The sequence below is a fragment of the Anser anser genome (genome assembly GCF_964211835.1).
Source record: "Anser anser genome assembly, chromosome: Z".
Classification (NCBI taxonomy): domain Eukaryota; kingdom Metazoa; phylum Chordata; class Aves; order Anseriformes; family Anatidae; genus Anser; species Anser anser.
Window position 1 is genome coordinate 2,182,002 of NC_139723.1, and position 26,173 is coordinate 2,208,174.

The window sequence follows — 26,173 nt, forward strand, 5'->3', positions numbered from 1 at the left end:
AGAAAGCTCACATATTATCCCTAAATAGCATCTCCTATTGCCATAGGTGAAAAGACAATTCTGCAATAGATGCACCATTAGTCTCACATATAGGAGATTTCTTACCTTTTTGTCCTTCAGGAAAAACAAACAAACAAAAAAATTGCAATGCCACTCAGTGTTTCTGGGTAAACTATTCGTATCAGATATTTTCTCATACTATCATGCAAAATTTAGTCGGTACTTATGATCCTGAGCAATAGGTGTGGAAAATAAATGAAATACCATGTACTGTTTTGAAATTATTCTAATTGTTGTGTGTTTTCTTGGCAAATACCATTAATTAAAAAAAAAAAAAAAAGGATGATAAGAAAACATACATAGAAGGTATTTGTACCTAGATTTCTAAGAATCCCTTGTCTATGCATTAGTGATTACTTTAGTCTACTGATCAGTAATTATTTTTGTAATTGAAAATAATCTTTGAAACATTCGTCATTCATAAAGCATATGCATTTGACAATGAGATTGATGCAGCTTTAATCACAGTGACAGGAGGATTTTGTGCTGCATTTCAGTGCATATGGCAATAGCAGAAAAGCGGACTATTGAATTTTTTGGGAAAGGCCTTAAACCATTTCTGAAGAACAAAACATTACACCAAGTTTATTCTTTTATTTTTAAATTTATTACATATATTAGAACTACAGTCATGAAAGTGAATTACATGAGGAGAGGCATCCTGCAGCCTTCTTTATCTTTGCTAATGGATAGCTTGTTGATAGACGTTGAATCTTCAATATTGTACACGGTGGGACTCCAGCTATGGGGTACCCAGCTGGGAGATGCTATAAGACCGTTCCACTGAAGAGCTACTCAGAAGATGGCCGTTTCTTCTTTTCTGAAGGTTATGAAATCATGTTATGCTTTATCACTTTTTTCTGACGTAACTCCTCAGGAGTTTCTTTGCAACTCCAGATGGCATGTTCCTCTTTTGAATCCACTGCTTTTGGCCATTGGTGTTTGATTAAGTGTATGTAAATGAGGATTATCTCTATGTCTTTGAGCATCTCCTACCAGTCCTGAGCAGAAGGAAATCTAAGAAAGCAGTGCTGATTCCTTTCCTTTGTATTCTCAGCAACTCACTGTGAGAATCCCAAAGAATGCAGGTGAGGTGGTAAGGAGAACTCATAGATCTTCGTTTTAAATTCTTGCACATACAGAATTCTAGAAAACAGCACAAAGCTTCATAGGTTGAAGAACCCACAAATAACAGCATACCACATTTGTCAGAAATGCACATTAACTGATTCTTAGAATAGGAAGATTTCCACAAGAGCTACATATCTAGTCTGTTTTCAAGGCTTTAGGCGGTAATGATCATTTTATGGCTGGTGTAACTGCATTAGATTGGAGAACTGCAATCTAATATTACTGCTTTAGATACAAGCCAAAGTGAGGACTGTGTTTCTTCAGTTCCACTTAGTGGAATGTATCTTATTCCCACTTTGGGGGAATTTTCTGTCTTTTATAAGGGCAGAGTTGTAGGAAGAATGTGCCCGATATAGTTGCAAATTTAATTATAGATACTGAGAATATTTCTTTGAAAAATGCAAGGGAAAATGTGTTATACGTATGGTGAGTAATAACTAAAGAATATAAAATTAACATTTAAATATAAAATGTCTTCAGGGGGAACATTATAAAATGTTTTTACTAAAACTTGTGTCAAAGTTATTCGTGGCATTCCAAATATTATTTAAATACTACCCTCATGAAGACTATTTTTGGTATGCATTCAATATATATGTATTATATATATTTCTTTTTTTCTGGAACTAGATGGTATTATTTCTGTAAAAGCTGTGTATGTTTCAGGAAAGCCTGGGAAATGGGTGAATATGATGGGCAATTGGAAAATTTAAATTGGGATCTTCTGTACCTGACCGTTAGCAGAACCAAAAAAGGGTTGTGTTATTTTATAGAAGGAAATTTTAATTTCTTTACTTTCTTTTAGCAGTCTTTATTTTAGACAGTGATACAATTTTTGAAAGGATTTTTCCCATGGAAGGTTGGGTAAAAAGCTTTTACTGTATCAGAGGAGAGCTCTAGAAATTACGATTTTTGAATGTATTTCTTGTGTAAACCCTATGTGGTTTCCAAAAAACTTTAAATATTCAGAGATGCAGAGTCTGGAACAGTAGGAATTTCACAATGAATATTATCTCAAGCCACTGCCATCCCTATCTCTGCCTGCTGTGTGATTGCAGATGACATCTTATGTGTAGTAAAGCATCTGGGAACAGTTGTGCAACTAAATACAGATAAGGGAAATCATTGTTAAGATGATGCTTTGGAATATAAGCTCAGCGATGAAAAATCGTGTCAATTCTCTCATCCCCTCTAGTTTCACAGAGATGTTAGAGCAATAAAAAGATATCACCTGTAAGATAAGAAGCAGTATCAAAAAAAAAAAAAGAAAAGATTTGGCTAGCTCTGTGTGTATACAGTGCCACACTTTGAAATGTCTGCGTTTACAAATCACTGGTCCATTGACATCCTCTTTTTAAATTAATGTTAACAGTAATAATTATTTTATTTTCCTGGATATGTGTGGGATGAGATCACTAGGTGTAAAATCACGTAACATGAAAGTAAGCTTTCAAATATTTAGATTGTCTGTAACAGTCCAGAAAGTTTGATTACCATGGTACTTAGGTTGCATTTAGACAAAGAATTTTGTGCTGAAGTGCAGGGTATTATATTTTGAAAAAAATGTTGCTAAATGGGTATGGGTATTGTGTAGTAGTTTCTAAATATTTTATATGTGTAAATTATTTAAATTCAAAATATAAGTAGTTATTTAAAAGGTATCATGAAAAATACTAAGGGTAGTATTTAAATTATTTGGAAAAAAAGTGTCTTATACAGGAGCTAAAATAATAGATGGACATTAACTGAATGAAATTCATGACAGGTCTTGATTTCTTGTTTAACTCTTGACTGACTTTTTAAAGACCAAATGGCAGAATTGTAGAATAATTAGATTCAGCTTACACAAATCTTGGTTTAAAAATCACTGATTTTAATAAAGCAATAGCAGCCTACCAATTTGTTCTTGTTGTTGTTTTTGTTGTTGTTGTTTTTTGTTTGTTTGCTTTTTCTTTTTCCACTGAAGGGGTTTGTCTATACATGTGTGCTGGTTGCGGTAAATAACCGAAGTTATGATACAATCAAAATATTTTTTCCATAGTAAACCATAAAGGTAAATTGTCATAACCAAATTGAAGACTTTTTTTTCTTATCCTTCCACTATTAAACACAAACTTGGTATTTAATTCTCTATCTTTGTCAAACTACTTATGTTAAAATTATTTGAAATTCATTTAATTAGGATTGTTAATTTTCAGTCTGCTTAAATAAATGTGTTAAATATTGTGTCATGTTCTGGCCTTACCAGCATAGCAATACAGGGAATTAAGACCTTTTATCAAAGTATGCATCATATACTTGGTGTGACAGCCCATAAATAGTTGGTTCCATTACATATCTGCCAATGCTTAAGTAGTAGATTGTGCTAAGGTTGACATTTCATACACACTAGTGTGTGTAGAGAAGCCTACCTCTGGATTTTATTGAAACCTTAATGGTTAGTTTTGTCTTCTTTCTGAAGACCCACTGTTCAATTGGCTCAGCTGGATGCTCAAAGGCAGTGGGCCAGTCTCTCTTCGGATCTCTGTTTTGTGAAATGGTGTACTTCCTAAAACTTCTTAGTTTAAGTAGAGGTTGCATAAATGTATTCAAGGTTTCTTGTGAAAACACAAAAAAGGTTTAAAGTTTACTTGGAGGACCAACAGTGTGACCAAACACCATGTCTGCCTTTACACTTAGTGCTTCAGTTCTGCTCTGATTTTCTTCAATACATAGGTACTATTTTTATTTTTTTCTCAAAAGGGCCTAAAGGACCCAGCTAATCAATTTTCCATTACACTAGGCAATTGATTCAGAGGAAATTCCAGGCCAACTGAACTTTAAATTTGGATTTAGATTTTTTTACCCTGCAGGTCATGTGTAACTATAACAAAAAATTTGCCTGACCCTCTTGATGGTTGATTCTGTCCAGTGATAGCTGAAACCCACTGAAGTCAAAACAAGAATCTTAACTGCCTGAAGTGCTGTAGAGAAATTAAGCAGTAACTGTACTGAGTATTTGTCAATAAATAGCTCTGTCAATGCTTACAAAGTTGCTAGAAATGTTGGAATGGATTTCCATGCTGTTAAAGTGACTTACTTAATAATGTTTTAACCAGTGTAATGAAATACTAATGATTTATATTTAAAAAGAATAGGATTTATTCTGGGACTGGGAGATCTATAGCTGCATATCTATTTTACAGTATGTTAGACTCCGAATCTATAGTTAGATATTGTGATTTAGGGAGGTATACAGATATACTGTATGTGTATATACATTTAGTGAAAATGCCTGTACAAAAATCTACCTAAGTTTTAGGTCCACGTGCTTTTGACAAACTATTTGTCTGAGAACAAATGTTTATTACAGTAAATATAATCATTACAAACTACAAATTAATCCCAGAAATTCCTTCAAATTTCCATGTATATCTGTAATGGAAGGTTTTTCACAACAATAATGTTTATTGAATTGTTCTATCAGAATGAGAAAATACCTGATTTGAACTAATTATCATTTTATTTAGGACTTCTATGAAAAGGTTGCTTCCTTTTCATTGACACTGAAATAAAAAACTCACACAAAGCAATGAAAAGTGCTCCTGAAGTGGTTAAAAAAAAAAAGTGGCAAACACTGTATGAATTGGGAAAAAAAAAAAGTATCTATCTGTTACATCAACCTGAATCTTCCATAATGTTTTTTCAAATACCCTGTTCCTGATAAAAATCAACTTTTAATGTTAGGATTGTTAGAGGTGCCGTATTGTTACAGTGAAGTTAAATCATGTTGATACTAAAAATAAAAATATTTAAATATTAAATTTAAAATTAGAGGTGGGTTAAAATAAAAGACCTGAAAGCTATTTCTTGTTGAGCTACACTGTACATAGGTTACCTTTCCTGAGTAGCTACCAAATGAGAGTGACAGTTACATCATTTAAATGGCGATTGGTGGCCCTCTAATATATTTTGAAAAGGACTGTAGCTCTTACAGGTGAGCTACACGTGAATCCAGTTCTGTAAGATTGATTGCCTCGAAACACATAATATTTCCCTGTAATAGTTACTACAAAACCTATAGAATGATCCTATTTATGCAGCATAAGAGCTATTGTTAAGTTAATTACATTTGCAGAAGCAGTGCATTATTAAATCTAAAATACTTTGAAAGAATTAGGAATATGAAAGACAATTTTTCCCCCCCGTAATATTACAAATAATAAAAATGTGAAGACGCAGGTTCTTCTCTTAACAAAAATCACTTTTCCACCATCTCAGGAGGGCTTCGCCATACTGGCTGTCAGGGAGCAGCCACGACTCCCCTAGGAGAGGGGGACAGAAGGGGATAACCCCAGCGGTGGAGCAGGTGATGGTCTGCTTCAGCTGTGCCCACCGGGGCACCCAAGGAACAGTGGAGTCCCTGCTCAGTCTGAATCAGTTTATGTCTTGAGGTACTTACGCGTTCCTTCTGCAACGTTTTTACTTTGCTTTTTTCTTCTTCTTGTGATAGTCTTGTATTACTGAAATATTTGGATTTTTATATGAAGGAGTTGCTGATGACCATGTAAAACGGTATTTGGAAATTGGTTAATCAAATGGTTCTTTTTTCCCTGTAAACCAAGACTGAGAAAAATAATTACCTTGTTTTGACAAGTGAACTGGGAAAGTATGACTTAGAAGCCTTACAGAAATGCATACGTGAAAACTAGGCTGTCGTGTTTACAAGGTGATTTTTTTCATGTGATGAATTTTTTAAACAGTAAGTGGTCTGTAAACTGTACTGGTATTTTTCTGTGAAACACAAGCTTATTTTGGCTGCCATGAAAGGAAAAAAATAAGGAACAAATATTAAATTTTGATTGCACAGCTATTTTATGAAAACTTTGAATCATTCAAATGCGTGGGTTTTTTCATTATATGTATCTATTATACAGTACATTTTACACCAATCTTTGACTGTTCTGGAAGAGTAATTCAATAAAAGATGGGTTTCATTTATAGGTGTTGAATAGAGTTAGTGTCACATTCTGTATAAACTCCGAAGTAATTCTTAAGAGAAAAGGGAATGGATTTGTGTGACCATGTCTGAATATAAATAGTATCATATACAAGTAAACAACTTTATTTTCAGTATTCATTTTACCTCTGTTTCATAAAGCACTGTTTAATCCTTTTGCATTTGTTGAACAACTTAGTTGGCCCACTGTTTTTTGCCAGAGTGGCTGACTGAAGTTTTTCAGCATTTGGGAGAGTGCTTTTTAAAACTTCTACTTTTAATTACAGTGTCTTTAATTACAGCAACATCTGTTAAAATACTTTGAGTCTTATGTTCAAAGACCGATCCTCCCTCGATGTATTACATGATGCATTTGGTTTACATCCAGACCTTTTAACCAGAAGGGTGACTGAGTTTCAGCTACATTCCAAAGTGTTTAGAAGTCCTGGAATTGTTATTTGTGAAGGGGTATTCTTTAGCTTCTGAGAATTTAAGAAAATGATATAATAAATATTTCATAGCTCTATGTGTTTTATACTGTTCATTCAAATGTGCAAGATACAAGGCTCCACAGGACCTTCAGGCTTTAACTTTTCTTTTTGAAAGACCAAAGCCAGAATCAATGGTGACACTTCTGCTGAAGAAATGGGCAGTTTTGCTATTTATAATTTTGTATTCATATTTGACCAAACATACTATTTTGATCTTCAGTCTTAACGTGATGTGTATTTTGGAGCACGTGTTTGTAGAATGTTCACTTAGAATCCATCAGTTTATTTTTACAGTAGTGATGCTAGGTAAATTCCCCAAATGTGACTAGAAGAATTTCCTTGGAGAAAAAAAAAAAAAAAAGGAAAAAAAAAGGAAAGAAAAAAAAAAAGGAACTTATCTACCAGCAGCAACAGGGGTTAAAAAGTGGTATTCATGCCATCACTATTAAGATTCACATAAGAACTGAGCAACTTTCTGCTCAGTTCAGGGTTTAGTCCTTTAGAGATCTTGATATTAAGTACGAAGAAACAGTATTTGAGGAAAAAGTATCAGTCTTGATAGGTTTGCATTTGAATACTGGCAGAGTAGGCACTCGTGATCTCTTTTTCAATAAGGGTTGGTGATGCAGCAAGCATATTTTTTAGTGAAAATATAGTGAGTCACTATCCAAAAGATAATATGAACCACAATCACACTGGTAATTGTATGGTGTTTTTCATAAACTAACTTAGGCTTACAATGTAAGTAAAGCTAATTCTGATCATTCAGGATTTCATTGTTTGGAAAATTACATATGCATTTTATCATTTCTATTATTACAGTTTGTAGTCTAAAATATTAAAATAATCTTGTTTGGCCAACATAGTGCTTGTTTCATAAACTTTTATTGCTTGTAAGAAAAATGGTGAATGTTTAATTCATCATAATTTGTTGCTCAAATACTGCGCGTATCTGAATAATAAAATCTGTGCCTCAAGTTACTGCTGGAATATGAATAGTATTAATAAATAGTAGACATTAAATAGGCTAGTTATTAAGAACTTTCCAATTTTAAGTAATTTTTTCTTTAATTTTAGTCCTAAGTCATCACTAGTTGTAAAATCAATTTCATTATTTCTCAAAAAATAGCAGCACTCTGCTTGTGCTTTGCTTATGACGTAGAGACTCCTGGGATTTAGTGTCTTATTTTGTTTGAGTAGACCAGTGGATTTGACTTAGGTTTTGGCAAAGTAGGTATCAAGTAAGTTACTGAGAAAGACATCTCAAAAGCTTGATGTCTCTTGTTTTCAGGTACATTGAAGTGTTTTGATCTGAATTTTTTTAGGTTCTAGTTAGCTGTGATGATGTGCTTCCATTCCAGAAAACAAAGTTACTACTCCAGTTGAGATAAAATAACTGTTTGTTTAAAAATGAAAAATGAAAGATATGAAATTTATATCTTTTTTACAGGTATACCTCTCTATAGAACTGAACTCAGAAGCAGGCAAAAGGTTTGCTATTCAACACTGATTTTATAATTTCCTACACAAATGCTTCCAGCATTAATGTATGCATTTCATTATTTCAATATCTTATAAATGTTGATACTTACAGTCTGATTTTTTCCTTTCTTAACTATTTTTATGTATTTATATTGTATTTTACAGATTCTGAATATGGAGTGGGGAGGAGAGTATTCTCTCGATTCTTCCAATTTAGACTGTTTGTTAAATGTCCTTCCTGGAGAATCGGAGTTTCAACAAGTCCTTAATGATATTGATGAAAAAATAAAGAAGAATTCTTCCAGGTAAAGAGAGTTTTATTTATATTCAAAATGTTAGTGAAAGTCATTACGTTTAGGAAGAAATACATCTTTTATCTTCTTTCTTTTCTAGCTGTAGGTTAAAATTCTCATTATTTCCATAGTAATTCACTGTTACTGCTTGAGCATTTAACACATTTTAATGGCATTTAATATTTGTGCTCTGGTGTTTCTCTGCATGGTACTTTTAACATTTGCATCATCTTAATCTTGGGATTTATTGTAGTAGTTGTGATAGTGGAAGAAAAAAACATATAGTTCCATTGCAGTTGTATTTTCTATACCTAAAGGAATTTTTGTTCACTAAGAGCTGCAGAATTTTACAAAAAAGTAAAATTTGAACCCATGGTGTCCTTTAAACAGTACTAATGAAAGTAGATAGAGCAAGTTAGTACAAATATTTCTTATAAAATTATTTTACCTATTTCAATTACATTTATGCTGCAATACCAGATTTTCTAACTAGAATTTGGTTTGCAATTTATTTCATTGTCCATTTCTTTGCTGCACACTAGTTCACAAAAATCAATGCTTTAGAAACTGCGAAGTACTGAAAAAGTTCTTTGTTGATGCCCACTTTCTGCATGAGTATAGGAAAATCACTTCAAGGTATTGTGCCTTTCTACTTTGAAAAGTGATGGTGCATTTTGTGGCTAAGCTTTTTTGGTACTTTAAAAATACGTTCTGAAGTATTTTAAATATTGTGAAAGGTGCTCTTATGCAAATAGATTAAGTATCCTTTATACATTCAGAGATATAACAAGAACCATCATCTTGTGTTAAATTTTGACAATGTTTGCCTTTAGATAGAAAAGCATGTTGTAGAGTCATGACTTCAAAGAATGCCCTTCATGACATTTGGTTTTTGATCATGTAATTTTAATGAAGGCCACATTTGTGAGAGGTCTTTGTCTGCTACCAAACGGCTTCCTGAATAATGGAGATAAATCTTTGCTATACGTCACTGAAAACTGATTTAGGTCATCTCTGAATTACTGTTATATTTGCTACGCCAAGCTGAGATTTTTTTTAGGTTTATTGTTATTATTATTAATATTATCAATGTCTCACTTTTCAAAATTTTGCTTAAAATCTTAGTGATTACAGACATTTTGATAGTAGCTACCCAAAGGTAACAATGTTACTGAAGATCTGGGAAATATATTTTGAGTTGTGGACCACTGCGCAGTGCAATTTCATATTACAATTTTCCAGCTGTTGATGGTAGTGAAATGCTGACACTTACTTACTTTGATGTCATATAATAGTCAAAGATGTGTTTGGTGTATGGTGTTACGTATCTGGGAAAAATAGCACCAGCATATTTAACAAATGTGTAAACCAGATATTGTCACCTCTTCAGCTACCAAATAACACTGATTTTGTCATTGTTATGCAGAGTCAGCCTAAGGATTAGAATGATTATTGTCAAAATGAACACATGCCTTACTACTGTTTTTGTTTGTGTTTTTTTAATATGTGTCAAATCTGTACTGCTGGCTAAGAAATCTTTTGGCTGTGGAAGAAGAGGCCAGCTGACCGCTCCTTTTAATAGTACCATCAGTGAACTTTTTATGTTACATTTTACATTAACATCATCACAGTGGAACTATATGCATTTTTAAGAACGCCCCTCTCATAGTTTCAGTCCTACAAATTAGATGAGCCTTTGCTTCTAAGCTTTGTAAGATCCAAAGGTTTTAAGTTCTGCAAGGTCTGCAGGGAGAGGAGGAAATTTGATTAGGGTGTGGTAGCTCAGCAACACGTGTCAGGAAAAGCTTTGCATTTCTGTTGAATTGACACTTAAGATAGTTTTTCAACTCATTTTCTCAGGGAAAGTCAGAAAACCCTGTTGCTGCCAGGTGATATTTCGCTCCTGTAATACGTCAGTTTCAGAAATCGAGAGGAGTTTAAAAGAAGATGGACAGCAGCTGATGTGACTTTTAAATTAAAAACAGTCCTTTATTGCTAATATATTAGAGGTAGCATGGAATGAAATCATTTTCAAGTTACCATTGATCTTTGTAAGTGGTATGATAAGAGCAGCTCTATGTGCTACAGTGATACAATTGGAATACAATCTATTTTTCATCAGATAGATTTATGATTTTATTATACCACAGAGAATAAACATAATAGTATACAGCATATATATATTTTTAAAAATGTAACATTGTGTAAAAAATTATGATCCAAAAGTGTGTAAATCACTTGAATGCTCATTTATTGCCTTCCAACTGAATAGCTTTTATAAAATCGTGTGACACAACAAATCAGATATGCTTTCCAGCTCTTGAATTACTTTCTATGTTTTTGAATTGTACCAATTCTATTTGACACTATAACAAAGGAAAAAAAAAAGGCATCTGTGGGAAATTGTTTTATTTCTAAGTTTTAAGGCAATAAGTGGTTCATTCATTCACTATTCTATAACAGAGCTCTTATTGCACTTGAATGTAAACTTTATTTTTACACTAGTTTACAGAGGGAGGTGAATATGAACTTTCAAAGCCATTGTCATTGCTGCCCAGTTTTAAGTGCAGTGGTAGTGTCAGGTTATTCTAAAACATGAAGCTGTATTCATAATTTCTTTAGGACTGCCATTTGTCTCCAGTATTTCCCCTCACATTTGCTTTGACTTTCGTTGTTTCTCAAAACTGAGTTGCTTGATTTTTTGTCTTCCAGTATGGACGCCTAAGAGTTCATAACAGTTAATTTATGAGTAATTCACAGAACTAAACTTTTGACTGATATTTACTACTACTAAGCAGAAAATTAGGCATAGGGTTTGAAAGCAAGGCAAGTTTGCGCAGCTTAAATACGATTGCAAGCTTTGTAAGCTCTTTAGCAGTTGATGATTTGTGTGTGTGTGCATACACGTGCATGTGCGTGCACGTGCATTGCTGTCTCTTCAGTGGGTGGTTGGCTGCTTTTTAGTGGCAATAAAGTGCCAACAGATGCTATGAGGCTGTAGGACATCGTGAGGTATTCTAGGTCTTCTTCAACAGAAGAATTACTCAGACTTCAGCAAAATTATTTACTAATAATTATATTTCTGTGATACACTGGAGACCATATCTTTCTAGGGCTTTTTACAGAGGCTTAATTTGACTTCAGTCTGATAAACTTCAAGCTGACCCTCTGTCTAATTAACAGTAAATCAGTCATCTGGGATTTTGTTGAAGGTCTTTTTTCAAGGGCTCCAGTGAGGTCAAGACTAATAAGTACTTACAGCATTGCATCTTGTCCCATAACTGTTCATATAAATTATAATCAGGACTTGAGTAAGTCCTTATAATCAGGACAGGATGCTTAACTTGCAGACTTCAGGATTATTTGGAAAGTGCCTTAACCAAGATGCTAGTATGACACTTTCCAGTTATCTTGGATGTTGTTTACAACATTGCTGATGTGCATAGAAATACTTCCCACCATTAACACTTCACAGCAAAGGAACAGGAGTTTCAGACAAGGTATTAAGCACTGCTGTCTCATTACATTTTTCTGTATCAGAATTACTGTATGCAAGGGCTCATGTATTTTTAAACTGAGATGTGCTGCAAGGGTTATCTTTCTCTCTATTTTTATTTTTTTATTTTATTTTGAAGAAAATCGTGGCTTGTTCCTTTCTGGAATTTTCAGGTAGGAGCTACACCTCACTTGTTTCTTATTCAAAAGAATTGGCAAAGTCTTGGAATCTCCATCCAAAATCCCAAGTAGCGGTTGAATATTCACAAGAATTTTAACTACAGCCAACACGACAGGAAAAACATTGTTAATGGACGCTTGGATTTAATATTCATCCAAAAAAAAAAAAAAAAGAAAACCCTGATACTTGTATATGTAATCTGCTTGCTCTACAAGTGCTCTACATTCATACAGTATTTAACAGAGAATTTAGCTCTTATTGAGATACTGGAACAATGTTACTAAAATCCTTGTGAAAAGTTTCTGTCTAAACACTGCCCTATTGTAATTCGTAGGAAGGAGTAATTGAACTACAAAAAGGATGTAATTTTATTCCTTTTCAGCTTGTGTTGTCTCTGCGCGTGGCCCCTGAGTTTGAGATAGCTGCGTCTTTCTTGATAGCTTTCTCTCTAGAAAATGTACGAGGAAAATGCATGTGGGAATTACACTGCTAAAAGTTTATTTCAAAGATCTCTTACCCTCAAAGTATATGGCAGGTCCTCTGACACAGATTTCCAAATGGTATGATTGATACTACATGAAATGCCCTGTAAGCTAGCAGTCAAACTTTTCCAGGAATATAAATGATGATCGCAAACTAATACATGGTTAGTGCTTCTGCCTTCAGAAGACAGTGGAAACAATTGTTTCATTAATGTTAAAACAACCTATCTGTTCTTAATAAAAGACATGTAAACATTCTAGCATCCTAACAGCAGATCTGGATGCATATGAGGCTCTTAAGCACAAGTAACATGAGGTTTAAAGATTACTTCAGTTTATAGCTTAGCAGTTTAAATTTAAGCAATCTCATTGTCATTTTATGGCTGTTCCATATTCTATGTGAAATAATTTGAAACAGTGCTCTTTAGGAATTGAAAGGAGTTAAAAGATCATCCTTCAACTTAGTTGTAGTCATCTTAGGCAATGGAGAATGATGCATGGAGACAGCAACCCTCATTTTGATGCTATGTTTTTCAAAATGTTGTATCAGTGTGGCAGCACATACACTACCAGCTCCATTACAGTACTTGGTTTGTAACTGAACAGTCCCTCAGTTTGTGTGTTGATGCAGTCATGTCAAAAGCAGTCTCTCCACATGGTTAGGTTATTCCTAAAAACGGTTATTAACTTAATAAATAGGAGGACATAGGAGTTCTCAAGTGAAGACTGTCTCTGTACAGTGTGAATACTTACAAATGGTACTCCAGAAAAGCACTCTTAACGTGGACACAGGTAACGTAACAGAATTTAGCTTAATTTGTAAAAATTAAAGCAACAACAACAAAAAAACCACCCTCAATTGTAAGAAGGAGAAGCTATTTCATTGAAATCACATTTTCACTGGCATAATAGCATATCGGTAATTCTAACTGCAAACATTGATGCGCTCATGGAGGCTCAAGATATTCCTCAAGGGGAACTGAAGGTATCTTTCTTGAAAAATCAGTCAATTTCACAAAAATCCATAACTTTCAGATTGCTTTGCTACAGAGTTAGGTTATTTTTTTTCATTTACTTTTATACTGCACTCTGTATTTAGTAGTTTGGTGGCTGTTTTGTAGTGTTTTTTTTTTTTTTTTTTTCTTTTCTTTTTGTGTATGAACAGTTCCATAGCATTCATGGAAGAAAAACTAATTGAGGCCCGTTAAATGCTAAGACACTATCTGGTTTAAATCTATATGTCACAAACTGCTGAAGATGATGAAAATATTCTGAGAAGTATTAACTTTTTTTTTTTTTCTGGTATGCCTTGTTTTAATTTTTCTTTGACATCTCCTAGTGACCACTGCCAGACACCTGCAGAAATTCTGACTGACCGTGCACAGATATTCTGATGTAGTACCAATAGGCTGAATTCCAACAGAAGAATTAAGTACTTTCTAGTTAGTTCCATCAATGTCTTAACTTTGGTACCTGTTCATTTAAAACATGAATTGGATTCCTTTCCTTATCGGTAAGGTTAAGTGTTTCAGAGGATATTTAAAAAACAAAAAACAAACAAAAAAACCCATATGGAACAAAGACCCGGTTAACAGTGGTAAACAGGAAAAAAACATTAAGTACAGAGCTACATCTGATTTCCCTGTTGTCCTCCAGATCTTGTCTGCCTGATTCAGGTGGGGTTGCACACAGACATGTCTGTATTTTTTCCATTGACCACATGTGTTTTTAAGACAACTTATTGTCCTGTCGTTACATGCAGAGTGTCCATTGATATCATCTGGATTGATGCCTCAGTTTGTTCAAAAAATTGAGGTTGTTTACTGCAATGAACTTACTGAAACATAATTTCATTTAACCTTTACTGAAAAAGGATTACTTGGGAAAAAAAATGAATATAGCCTTTTAAATAGCTGTTTGTGATTGTACTTGTTTGTGATTGTAAGAATATAATTCATTACATACCTTAAGCACATTTTTGACATCAAGATCATATATTTTGTTTAGAGTTTTTGAAACTTCAGCAAACTTGGAAAACAGACTCTTTTCTACACAAATACAAAATTATAAAGTTTTATATACTGTAAGGATAATTATAATTTTGAGGAAGTCTTTTATTTAAAAAGCTGCTTTCTAAACTCAGAGGATGCACATAAAGAGTGTTTTTTTCAGAGGTAACCAGAAACCTAAATATTCTATTTAATAATTTAATTAATATAAAGAAGTAATCTTACATAATAGTATATGTTGACAAAAATCATAAAAGTGAGAAATAGCAATGTTTTTGATATCGTGTTTAACTACAGTATGTTGTAAGTAAACAGTATGAAAACATTTTATTCAATGGAAAACAGTTTTAGTACAAATAACACTTTTACCTTACTGAGATAAAAGGATTAAACAAAATTAATAGAATTATAATGGTTTGTACCTACAGGGAGGTCCACTGAAATGTATCCTCCTAATCCCTTTATCAGTGCTGGGACAAATAACTAAAATATCTGTTCCTGTGAAGGCTGTGGCTTGTCCGTGGTTTGTGTTTTATTGACTTGCACACAAATTCAGATGTTGAAGATGAATGTGAAAGCTGGTTCCTAACTGAAGCAGACTGGCAGAGGCTAAGAGCTGTAGTCCCTTTTACAATGCCCGGTGCTGTTATCCGTTGGGTGTGACTGAATGAGGCACATCAGCACACCACAATAAAAAGCCGTAGCTCGTGTTCCAGGAGTCAAGGTGTATGAACAAGGCATTTTGTTTCATACTCCAAAGAACAGGTTTCACAAGTTAAAAAGATACGTGCCAATCTTTTGTCAAGTTTAGAGTCAGCATTCATGGCCGGGCTGTCCCACCAGGAGCCTGACTGGGCCACAGGCAGATTGTTTTTCAGTGGAAGTCCTCTGTGCTCCTGATAAGGTCCTGTGACAATGAGCAGGTACTCGTTTCAGTGCGCATCATTCTGAGCTCACTGATGCTCAGAAAAGTCTCGAGAAGACTTCCGCTTCAATTTTATGGAGAGTGGTGTGCAGACTACCCATGTATTCATAATATTTTAGAAGTTTTAAGATATTTTTCCATTCATTCTACTTACTGTATTTGGTTCGTGAAGATAACGCAGCTGTAAAATGCAGTGTCTTCATGTCAGTAAAATACACTTTGACTGGTTTATCATGCCTTTTAAGCATGAAACTAATGTATCCATAATTGTTATTGAATACAATTAAATATAGGAAGATAAGCTGTTCAAAATGACCCATGTATTTTTAAGTTTAAAAGTAAGTAAACTTAAAGTAAGTAACTTACTTACTTAAGTTTTATAGTCATCCTTGTTTTGGAAACATTGTATGTATTTTTTTTCCCCTTTCAAAATGTTATAGGCACTCTGCACTTAAGTTACAGTACAGAGTTGTCCTTACATTCTGTGTTTACCATTGATACAATTTACTATTTCAGCTTGTTATTTTCTATGACTATTTTAAAGAAACAAAAGGCACAAAATGGTATTTATCATCACTGATATGTCTTCATGGAATTCTCAGAACAAAATACGTTATATTTGTTGTAGGCTACTTACAAATAAAAGGATAACCCAGTCTGTGGTTTATCTCAGCACATAATTTGGTGTGATCATTTGCTTTTTGTTTTCCATTGATTTTCTAACATGTCAATTCAAATTAACAGACTTTGTTGCCAAAGGTATGGATGATAGTGATTCATTTTATCGTTATTGATCAGAATGAGACAACTAGAAGGAGTTTAGGGTACATTGCATAATATCTGTAAAAGAATAAAATGCAAATCCCTCAGTAAAGGAGAAAATCCAGTAGAAACAAACAAACAAACAAACAAAAACAAATAAATACTTCTTCCACAGTAACGTAGGCACCATCAAATGACAAAATGTAGTCAGTGGACGATAAGCAAAATGGCTTTTCATCATGTCATCATTTTTCATTCATCATTGTTATTTCTTCATATTTAAAGCAGATTACATATTTTATAAACATTTGTTAAATTAATCCTTCTGTACAGAGGAGTTATGCAGAAAAAAATACCCATACTGTACCTGAGGTTACTAATTTAAAAAGTTACGTTGCATGTGTTTTGGAAAAGCAGAGGTCTTTAAGCTGGTATTTTTGTCACTACTTGTAATACTCTTTACCTTGTTACACACTTTGATATTCAGTTTCTCTCTCCTCCTCTCCTCCTGCCCTCATTTTCTCGTCTTCTCCTCTTTTCTAATCTTCTTGTCTACTTTGCCAAACATATTAGTTTGTAAATGTTAGCGAGCAGGTAAAGAAAAACAAACATACTTCATCTATATAAAACAAAGAGGCAGTACAATAGGCTTTCTTGTTGTCATGATGGCATGAAAATAGAGACTAACATGATCAAAAGTATCAGCCACTGAAGTATCTGTAAAGAGCTAGCTGGGTGTCATCTAGTCCTTTAACTCCACTAACAGAAAGAACTAAACTTTAACTTGCATCAAACCTTACATCCTTTATCAGCTCTAAGAACATAAACAATTTAACAAATATACTCCAGAATAAAATTCACGTAATAGTGAGAATTGCTTTGCATTGCCATAAACCAAAATTTGGTCTTAGCGTTGGCTTTGTTTCTATTAAACCTAGGTCCGCCTATGTTTAACAGATAGTCAATACTATTTTATTAATGGAAACCAGGTAAAACATTAAGCATCGCTTTTAAGATAAGTAGTTACGAAATAGTGAAAAGGTGTTTTTGTAGGAAATGATGTGGAGGTAGACTGTTTCTGGATTTTTATTTTCTGTTCTTTTCATGTAGGTGCCAAATAGAAACACCAACAGAAATGAAACCTGTTTCGATAATCAGCTGTTCTTGTGATTTTTGCCACTGGAATCACAGTAATTACCATATCAACTACACATGATTTCACAAATAGGGGTGTTAAGGAGTGGATCAGCTCCTTGAAAACAAACTTTCTTTCAGATATTCTAATAACAAAAAACAGGAAATAAAAGATCTGCTTTCTCAGCAAAAGTGACTAAAATTCTTTTCAGCTTTTTCTGTGGCGTGTCAATCAGTCTTTAAGAGGTTGTTAATATCTTATGTATTATAAAGCTACTGCTGATTGCTAAAGGAACAGAATGACACATTCACCTTTATATATGGTAGTTAATTCAGCTTATATTATCTTCCTTAGCTAATTAAACACCAAGGACCAGCTCTTACGGTGAGCAATATCTTATTCACCAACTGCTTTACTGGAAAGTACAAGATTGTGTGAGAACTTTTTCAAATACATTATAATATTAATGCTGGAAATTCAGGCCTTACTTAGCAAGAGTAATTTAATTTATGAAGAAGAAGGACTAGTGTTACAATAATTTGAAGTAGTTTTTGTTTTTGAAAAATGGGGTATATAAAATAATTTTATTTCCAAGTCATGAAAAAATCCTTTTTTTTTTTTTTTTTCTTTATAGCATGGAACAGTGTCTTAAAGACCTGCAATCAGAAGTAAATGAAATATGTACTGATGAAATACTTCAAAGCACGAATGACTGCCTTCAGTGGCTAAACAACTGCAATTTTATTTCTCTCAGACCTTCATCTACACCACATGGAGAGCTGATGGAGTTCCTCAGGACCCTGGTAAAAATTGTTTACTACAGAGTTTAATGTTTGGGAAAGTTGGTTTTATGATGCTTACTTTTTTTGTTTGTTTGTTTGCTTATTTGTTTCTCTTTTCCTGTTAGCTTTATTTCAGTCTCCAGTATTGTGAATGTAGTTCAGAAAACTTAGTGTAAAGCTTAGTCCTGACTTGATGTCTGCAGCAAGGCTTTATGTTTCCTTTTGATCATGTCCTAACTAGACAAACTTGGGTCTAAAAAAATTTGCTGATACTTCCACATGTTCAGCATCACCAATACTGTTTTATAAGCATTTGAAGGTGAAAACATATGAAGTTACTGTCTACACACAGTCTGTTAATTTTAATTCTTTCTCTTCACTTGTATCAGTATGAATATAACCCATCTAATACAGATTATTGTGCTTTATGTGTTGTTTAAGCATTAACTTCATATCTACTTTTTCCTAAATCAGCATGTGGGAGCTACATCCATTTTTCTTGCAAGTTGTGTAACTGGACTTAACCAGAAGTCACATTTCACTTTGGTGAAAAAAGATGTAATTTTTACCCCAAATTTTCCTGAAAAGTTAGCATTAGAATAAATACGTGGAAGTGGAATTCTGGAAAATTGAATTGTCTAAATAAGTGAAGGATAATACCTCAACAAATGGCAGCCTTCAACTTCATATAGAAACTACATACATTTGTTTATATAACTTACATATATACAAGTATCAACACAAATAAATACAGACTCTGTCCAGTGAATTATTCTGGGTTACTTCTTTGTCGTGATTTTGTCATTGGATGTGAACATCTTTAGGATAAGATATCCCATATTGGCAGAAGAAATCTGGTTACAAGAAGTGGAGATTTTTCTTCTTTGGGACTTCTGGCTAAAGCTCAAGCTTCATCAAATCACCTTTTTATTTATTTATTGTTCTTTTTGGTGGGTTGTGGTTTTTTTGTTTTGTTGGTTTTGTTTTTGGTTTTGATTTATAAAACTGGTTGTTGATCTTTCAGTCATACTTGAATCCACTGAATTACATGACTGATAGCCCTGGTTAATTTAAGATATGTCAAATTATGAAGTCATTTCTAGGAAGACCAGGTCTTTAATGTTCATGTGGTGAGGAAGTGATTTAATCCCTTTCTTACGTGGGTGATCGGTATGTATGTTGCTGTTAATAATCGTGCTGCTCAAGGATGTCAGACTGATACTTGTCAAACTTGATCTAGTTGGAATGGGAGAATCCCAGAAAATACAGATTTACAAGTTGTTTGATACTCCTCTTAGTCCAGTTATATCCTTACTTAACGCCCTCAGAGGAGGGAATGGCAATGATGGCTTACTCACCCGTGTCCGTTGCCTGTGCTCATCCTTCTGCCGGGTCAATTTAAGCCATATACCTGAACACCAGGTGGCGGCATTTGTTTGGCAAACTCCAAAATATCCCCATCTCTGGAACACTTCGGGTGTATCGTATGCAAAACGTGCTTTCTAGCTCTCAGCTTCCCAAGAGCCTACAGACTTCATGACAGTCTGGCTGTGGGCTGCAGAGGCTAGTTAAACCTTGGGAGCACCTCTTTGGGAGGCTGCTAAACAGACAGTGAAGGGTGAGAAGCCTCAAAACCTTAATGCTGCACAGCTTATCAGGAGAACGAACGCCTACGGAGCTTGGGAACTTGGACAAAACTGTTTTCAGGCTTGTGGCTTCTCAGATAAACCAGCCTATTGCCTTGATGAGACTACAGATGAAATGTGCATCTGCACTAGCACCGTCTGTCCATCTGTAGGAAATTATACTCATCCTTAGCTCCATAAACACATGTGCATTAAACTGTTTTCAGTTGTATTCAGCATTAATGAGATTACTACAGTCTGACCTTTCTTAACTGTGTATTTCTATCCATTGAATTAATTACTCAGTTGACTTAATTAAAAGCTTGCAAGTGACAAGTTAAATATCATACAATATATCTTCAATAAAATTAACCTTCTTTCCACCCCAGGCCATTTGTTACTATACCTCATTATGTATATTTATTTTGTTAGCGATATCACTTATCTCTTAAGCTTCTGGAACAAATTTAAAAAAATAAATAAATAATGCAATGTGGTATTCTCAAGCATTTATAAAAACTCTCATGGAAATACTGAGAGGTTCTTCATGAACCCTCAAAGACTTCAGTTATGTGAAATCTCATCATTCTGTGTACTATTCTGTAGTTTTAAATACTTAAAAGCTGAACCTGTACACGAACACATCTTCATTAAATTCTCTACGACCTAAACTAATGGCAAATCTCTTTTAAGAAAACCTTAACAATATTGGATGTAGTCTATAGCAGGTAGTAGTCTAGTTGATGGAATGCAAGGTTTTTTTTGTGTACTGTTATCACTGACTTTCTGTGCTCATAAGAGAACTTTTCACACTTCTCTAAAACCTTTAGACACTAATTTGGATCTTTTTCTCTTGAATAGTTTTGTCACCATCTTTTGAAGTATTTCTTAAAGATAAACTTTCAAATAGAAAAGCCTATGTCAATACAGGCAGTGTTCAAAGAGACTTGATACTGTGTTTTCAGACCTTCACTGTTCACTTCAGGGACTTTTTTTGAGGAACACTAAGTCTAAGATGGCATCTGCAAACTCCCTATTTTTTTATGTTTTAGTCTAAGTTGGAAATCATTTGAAACTATTAAAATTCTTACTGGCTTTCATGAATAAAAATGTTTTTTTTTAACCTTAAAAAACAGCATAGGGATTTGCTTGGAAGACATTTTGGATTCATCATCTAAAGGCATGAGTTACAATCACTGGTTTGACAGCTTCTCTTGTTCTGTTTATTTCAGAATATAATCACTGAGCATGCTTCATAAAAAAAAAAAAACAAAAAAAACTTTAAATTCATAAGTCTATCTGTGGGCACTTGACTTTCCAGCTACTCTAACTATGCTAGCAGCAGTTAGTGACTAGAGTCTCAGTTTACCAGCTCAACACATTCTCTCTGCATCCACAACACTTCATAGAACGCTTTAGTAGACAATAAAAGGAAATTGAATCAGCTTTACATATATGCATATAAATTTCTACTATTTAAGATATTAACTAGTTCCACATATTTCTATAACATGCATGTTTTTATAGGAAGATACTTGACTGATAATTTTCTTTATTGTTCTGTCTACAACATATGTTTCTTGCTAGTAAGTACAAAATTTCATAGGGAGCTCCCCGAAATAAAGATGTGAAGTGGAAGAAAAATAGCTAGATAGTCAATTTTTAAGACTTTCCTGTATGGAAGGTAATTGTGCTCTCTGTCTTTTGTTCAGAATTACCTACTGTGGTAAAAGTTTTTTATTTTTCTTAATGGAACACTCCAAAATAAAGGCCAGTAGGTAGGTTAAAATGTTGCTTTCTCCCATAATAGTGCAACAGTTTTCAGTCGTTAAGAAAAAATACAAGAAGTTCTGATAGTGAAAAATTGCTGTGACTGAATAGCATGCAAAAAAGTCACACTGAAAAGTTTGTCAAAAAATTTGTCTTTTCTATATTTCTTAAATTATCGGTTGATAAAAGAGTGCTACAGTAGAAAGAACATTTTTTTTTTTATTTCAAAATTATTGAAGTACTACCATACTCAAATAAGATTCATTTCTCTCTCTTCCATAATGAGAAAAGAAACAAAACTGATTATTTCCTGTAAATAGTTTAGTTTAACTAAATCAGTAGTTCTGAGTGTAGAAGGTTTCTGGAAGTTGCCTTACCAGCCTTGCATTATAGGTTGGAGAGACCCAAATAAAGGACATGAGAGAAAAGATCTATACTTATGCAATTTGCCACAACACTTTCTATGTTGGAAGATCTTGGAGAGAATTGATGGGAGGTGAGGGAGGAAGCAAGAGGGCCTTCCCTGATTCCCCTCCTATCCTGATTCACTTCAGACTTGCCCGCTTGATTCCTGAAACCCAGAGAATCAAACGTGCAACCAGTTTCTCTCATTTTTTTTTGTGACTGTGATGGCAAATTCTGTAGTTGTCTCTCATGCAGCTGGAAGACTGAGAGTAAGTCTGTTCAATACAACTTTGATGAGCCTAGGGCCGCAGGCAAAGCCAACCTGCAACAGGAAAAATGTTGAGAGTGTGGGAAATGGGTTTATAATGGGCAAGATTTTTTCTCCAAGACAGGAAATAGATTTAGGAATCCACTGACCAAGGGACTTGTGGGCCTGCCTTCTACTAATATATTGGACACCACTTCTTCATCCAAGTGATTCCTCAAGCGTATCAAAGAAAGCTGCAGAGTGCCGTTTACATTTATGTCATTGTGAGCCAAGTAGAAGGCATCAAGGTGTGACAAGAACCTCTTATTTGCTGGTTGGCATCTTGGATTTGAAGTGGTTCTAAGATCAGAGATCCTGTCCATGAAACAAGACGGAGGCTTTTCAGATGCAGTGGAGTCTGTACATGTATCCATGTGGCTTCATGGATCTTCTGTTAACTGTCTTCCTTCTTCCTCAATCCATGTAGCTGAGATGTATTTTGAGGCTCCCATACTGTTAATATATCAGTCTGCAGCTGGATTTGACAGGATATGCAGATTCTTACTCTTTTGCCCTATTTGATCTAAGCCCATTGTTCAATTCTTAAGTTTTTAATTGTACTTCTTTAAGGCAGTTCTGGGCAGATTATTTTATGCATAGAATAGCGTTTCTCACAGTTGCCTGCTGAACCAGAACACAGAGGGTAACAGAGGTTTATTTTATAAATCCCTGTCTTGGTTTTATGAGCAAAACCTCCTACTATCCTTGTAAATGTTAATTTCATACAATTTTCTTTCCAAGATGTGTGTGTGGACCTGAACAAACAGTCTCTATCGTCTGCCAAGGCTTATCTAATGAGCTATGTTTTTTCTAGGCTTTCCTTTGAATTGTGGGGTAGGACTGATTGACAAAATGGGTTGAGGATGTAAGAAAGATGGGAAGAAGAATGTAAAGTCACTGGAGTAGGTAGACAAAGGGATGGATAGGAGCATAAATTCATTGGAAAACAGCCTTTGTTATTTCTGTTGTTTATAGAGCAATTTGTTTCATTTTCTCATTTGCTGGTAAGATAATTGGCATTGGAAATAATTGGTACTCTAGCACAAAGCTGTTAATTTTATTAACCAAAGTTAACAAAACATTTCTAAAATACTGTCTGATTAATTTTTGTTAGCAAAGCTTGCTGAAAAATGAGCAAAATCAAGAAGAAATGATACTTCAGTTCCTTCTGGATCTCTCTAGTCAGTGTGGTGTCTCATTTCCCTGTACTCCAAGCGGGACGTCTTTTGAGTTTACATCTTCCATTCATGCCATTGAGGATGATTCAACTATGGACATGAAATCTCTCTGGGATGATGTGAGATTGCATCTTCGACGATTTTTAGTAAATAGACTGCAAAGTCAAGAAGAAACAAATACTAATGCTTCGCAACAACAAATACAGTTTAAAACTCAGTGCATACAGCAACTTTTGTTTCTTTACCCTGAATCAGAAGTCTTAACAAGGTATCAAAACATGCAGAATAAACTGGTTAGTGATCTTCTACAGAACTGTATTTTGTCTGGCTGTGGTGAAACAAATTTTGATAAAGTCGTTCATGGCTACCAAAGTTCAATACCCACATTGTGCACAATGATAAAAGAAGATTTCTATGTACTAAGTGGAACTATTGATCCTTCTTCATCATTGAAGTTTATTAATGAAACTTATCTGGATACCATCACTGAGGAAATAACAGTTCTTCTTGAAAGACTTTGCGAGCTGCAGTTCAAAGAAAATGCTCTGCATATAGTTAAGGCAAACAAGATTTCAAAGAAGCATAGAGGAACAGTTCATGCTGTGGGTTAGTAGACTTATTTTATGTTCATTGTAATTAGATATTTTAATTCTATGACCTTTTTTTTTCAGTACACCTGGTTATTTTGTCTGAAGAGAGAGGCCAGAGGTTATTAATTACAGGTTTATGTTTTAAATGCGTTATTGCAATTGAGTTATAGACTATGTCAGAATTGTGATAAAGAATGGTTTTAAAGTAATTGAAATTATCTTATGTTTATTTATGTAGAAATCCCTTTATACTTCACTGTATAACGTTGTCATGTCTTAATCTTTTTTCTTTTTTTTTAATGCAACTTATTCCAACTACTGAAATATACAATGGAATAAGAACTATTCAATCCAGATTTTAAAAAACACAAGGTCTTCAAGCTCTTCAATCTTTTCCCTACAATTTTTATTTTGATTGCTAGAAGTTTTCTGACCATGAAGTACACAGATTCATACACTAGAGGTGACCCAAAAAGATTACTATGCAGATCTTAATTCTCAAAAAGCAAACAAACAAACAAAAAACATTTAGGGTTTCTATTCCTGTGAATATACTATTAGTTATAGTTAATTCTACCTGGTCATTTCTTCTTGTTCTAAGGAATTTAAAGCAGTAAATTAATCTGTTATCAATGTATTACATCTATCCTTTTTTTTTTTTTTTACTATTGGTGATTCATGACAAGCCAATCTGCAAAGGGAGGAATCAGAGCTTTGCAAAAAAGTGACACAGCATGGAAACTTTCACAACGTAATTGTACATAGGTAGATTAATGTAATTTATTGCCTACTAATAACAAACCAGAGCAGTGAGAACTAAAAGCAAACTAAGAATACCTGCATGGGCTGCCCGCAGGGAGCAGCTCTTCAGGAACTGCTCCCACATGGCTCCGTACCACGGGGTCCATCCATCCCCCAGGAGCAAACTGCTCCAGCACGGGTCCCCCACGGGCGGCAGCTCCCCCCAGACCCCCTGCTCCTGCGGGGGCTCCTCTCCACGGGCTGCAGCTCCGGCCCGGGGCCTGCTCCTGCGGGGGCTCTCCATGGGCCGCAGCCTCCTCCAGGCCACATCCACCTGCTCCACCGGGGGCTCCTCCACGGGCTGCAGCGTGGAGATCTGCTCCGTGTGGGACCCATGGGTGCAGGGGGACAGCCTGCTGCACCAGGGGCCTCTCCACAGGCCGCAGGGGAACTGCTGCTGTGAGCCTGGAGCACCTCCTGCCCTCCTGCTGCACTCACCTGGGGGGCTGCAGGGCTGCTTCTCGTTCCTTGCTCTCCCAGCCACTGTAGCACAGAAGATTTTTTCCCCTTTCTTCAATCTGCTCTCTTAGAGGCCCAACCAGAGTCGCTCACAGCCCAGCTCTGGCCATCAGCGGGTCCCTTTTGGAGCAGCTGGAGCTGGCTCCTCTCTGACATGGGGCAGCTGCTCACAGAGGCCGCCCCTGCAGCCCCTCTGCTGCCAAAACTTTGCCATGAAAACCTAACACAGGGAGGTGATGATCTGTCAGGTCTACTCAGAAGAAAATTATACTCTTGTGAGTTTTAATATCAATCTACATGCTAATCTAAGTCAACTAGAAATTCCACTGGAAGAAACATGGAAATAACTTTTCAACAGGAACTGAAATATGGAGGAACACATGAAAGAAAAAGTAAAAGAAGAGGTAAGCAGACAAATAATGTGAAAAGATGACAAGTTCAAGATAAAGCTGATGTAATTAGTGGAATGGAGTGTTGGTGGAAAACGAGAAGTAGTGTCAGTGTAAATCTCAGTTATGCAATAAATGACTAGAAGAGTATCTTTGAGCTATACGTGGGGTTATGAGTCAGAAAAGGGTTTCACTGCCAAAAAATGACTGGTAGGTAACCGGTGATGGGAGAGTGACTGGGGTTCTTTATCAGGGATTATGGTGATAGGACACAGGCTTTAAACTGAAAAAGGGTAGATTTAGATTAGATATTAGGAAGAACATCTCTACTCTGAGGGTGGTGAGGCCCAGGCCCAGGCTGCCCAGAGGAGCTGTGGCTGCCCCATCCCTGGCAGTGCCCAAGGCCAGGCTGGATGGGGCTGGGGGCAGCCTGGGCTGCTGGG

At 35.0% G+C, this 26,173-nt stretch overlaps 1 protein-coding gene across 16 annotated transcripts in view; it reads left to right on the forward strand.

The window, feature by feature from the left end:
* The window catches only part of KIAA0825, a 259,062-nt gene that overhangs the window by 31,162 nt on the left and 201,727 nt on the right, over positions 1-26,173 (forward strand). For 9 of the 16 annotated variants that reach the window (XM_083817020.1, XM_083817019.1, XM_083817027.1 and 6 more), the window contains 3 exons: positions 8,308-8,447; positions 18,059-18,227; positions 23,428-24,097. In XM_083817020.1, coding sequence (XP_083673146.1) covers positions 8,317-8,447; positions 18,059-18,227; positions 23,428-24,097 — 970 coding nt within the window. In that variant the 5' untranslated portion in view covers positions 8,308-8,316. Of the gene's footprint in view, positions 1-5,451; positions 5,625-8,307; positions 8,448-10,353; positions 17,809-18,058; positions 18,228-23,427; positions 24,098-26,173 lie in introns of those variants that run through there. The other 7 variants (XM_083817028.1, XM_083817024.1, XM_083817029.1 and 4 more) reach the window with 4 other exon arrangements.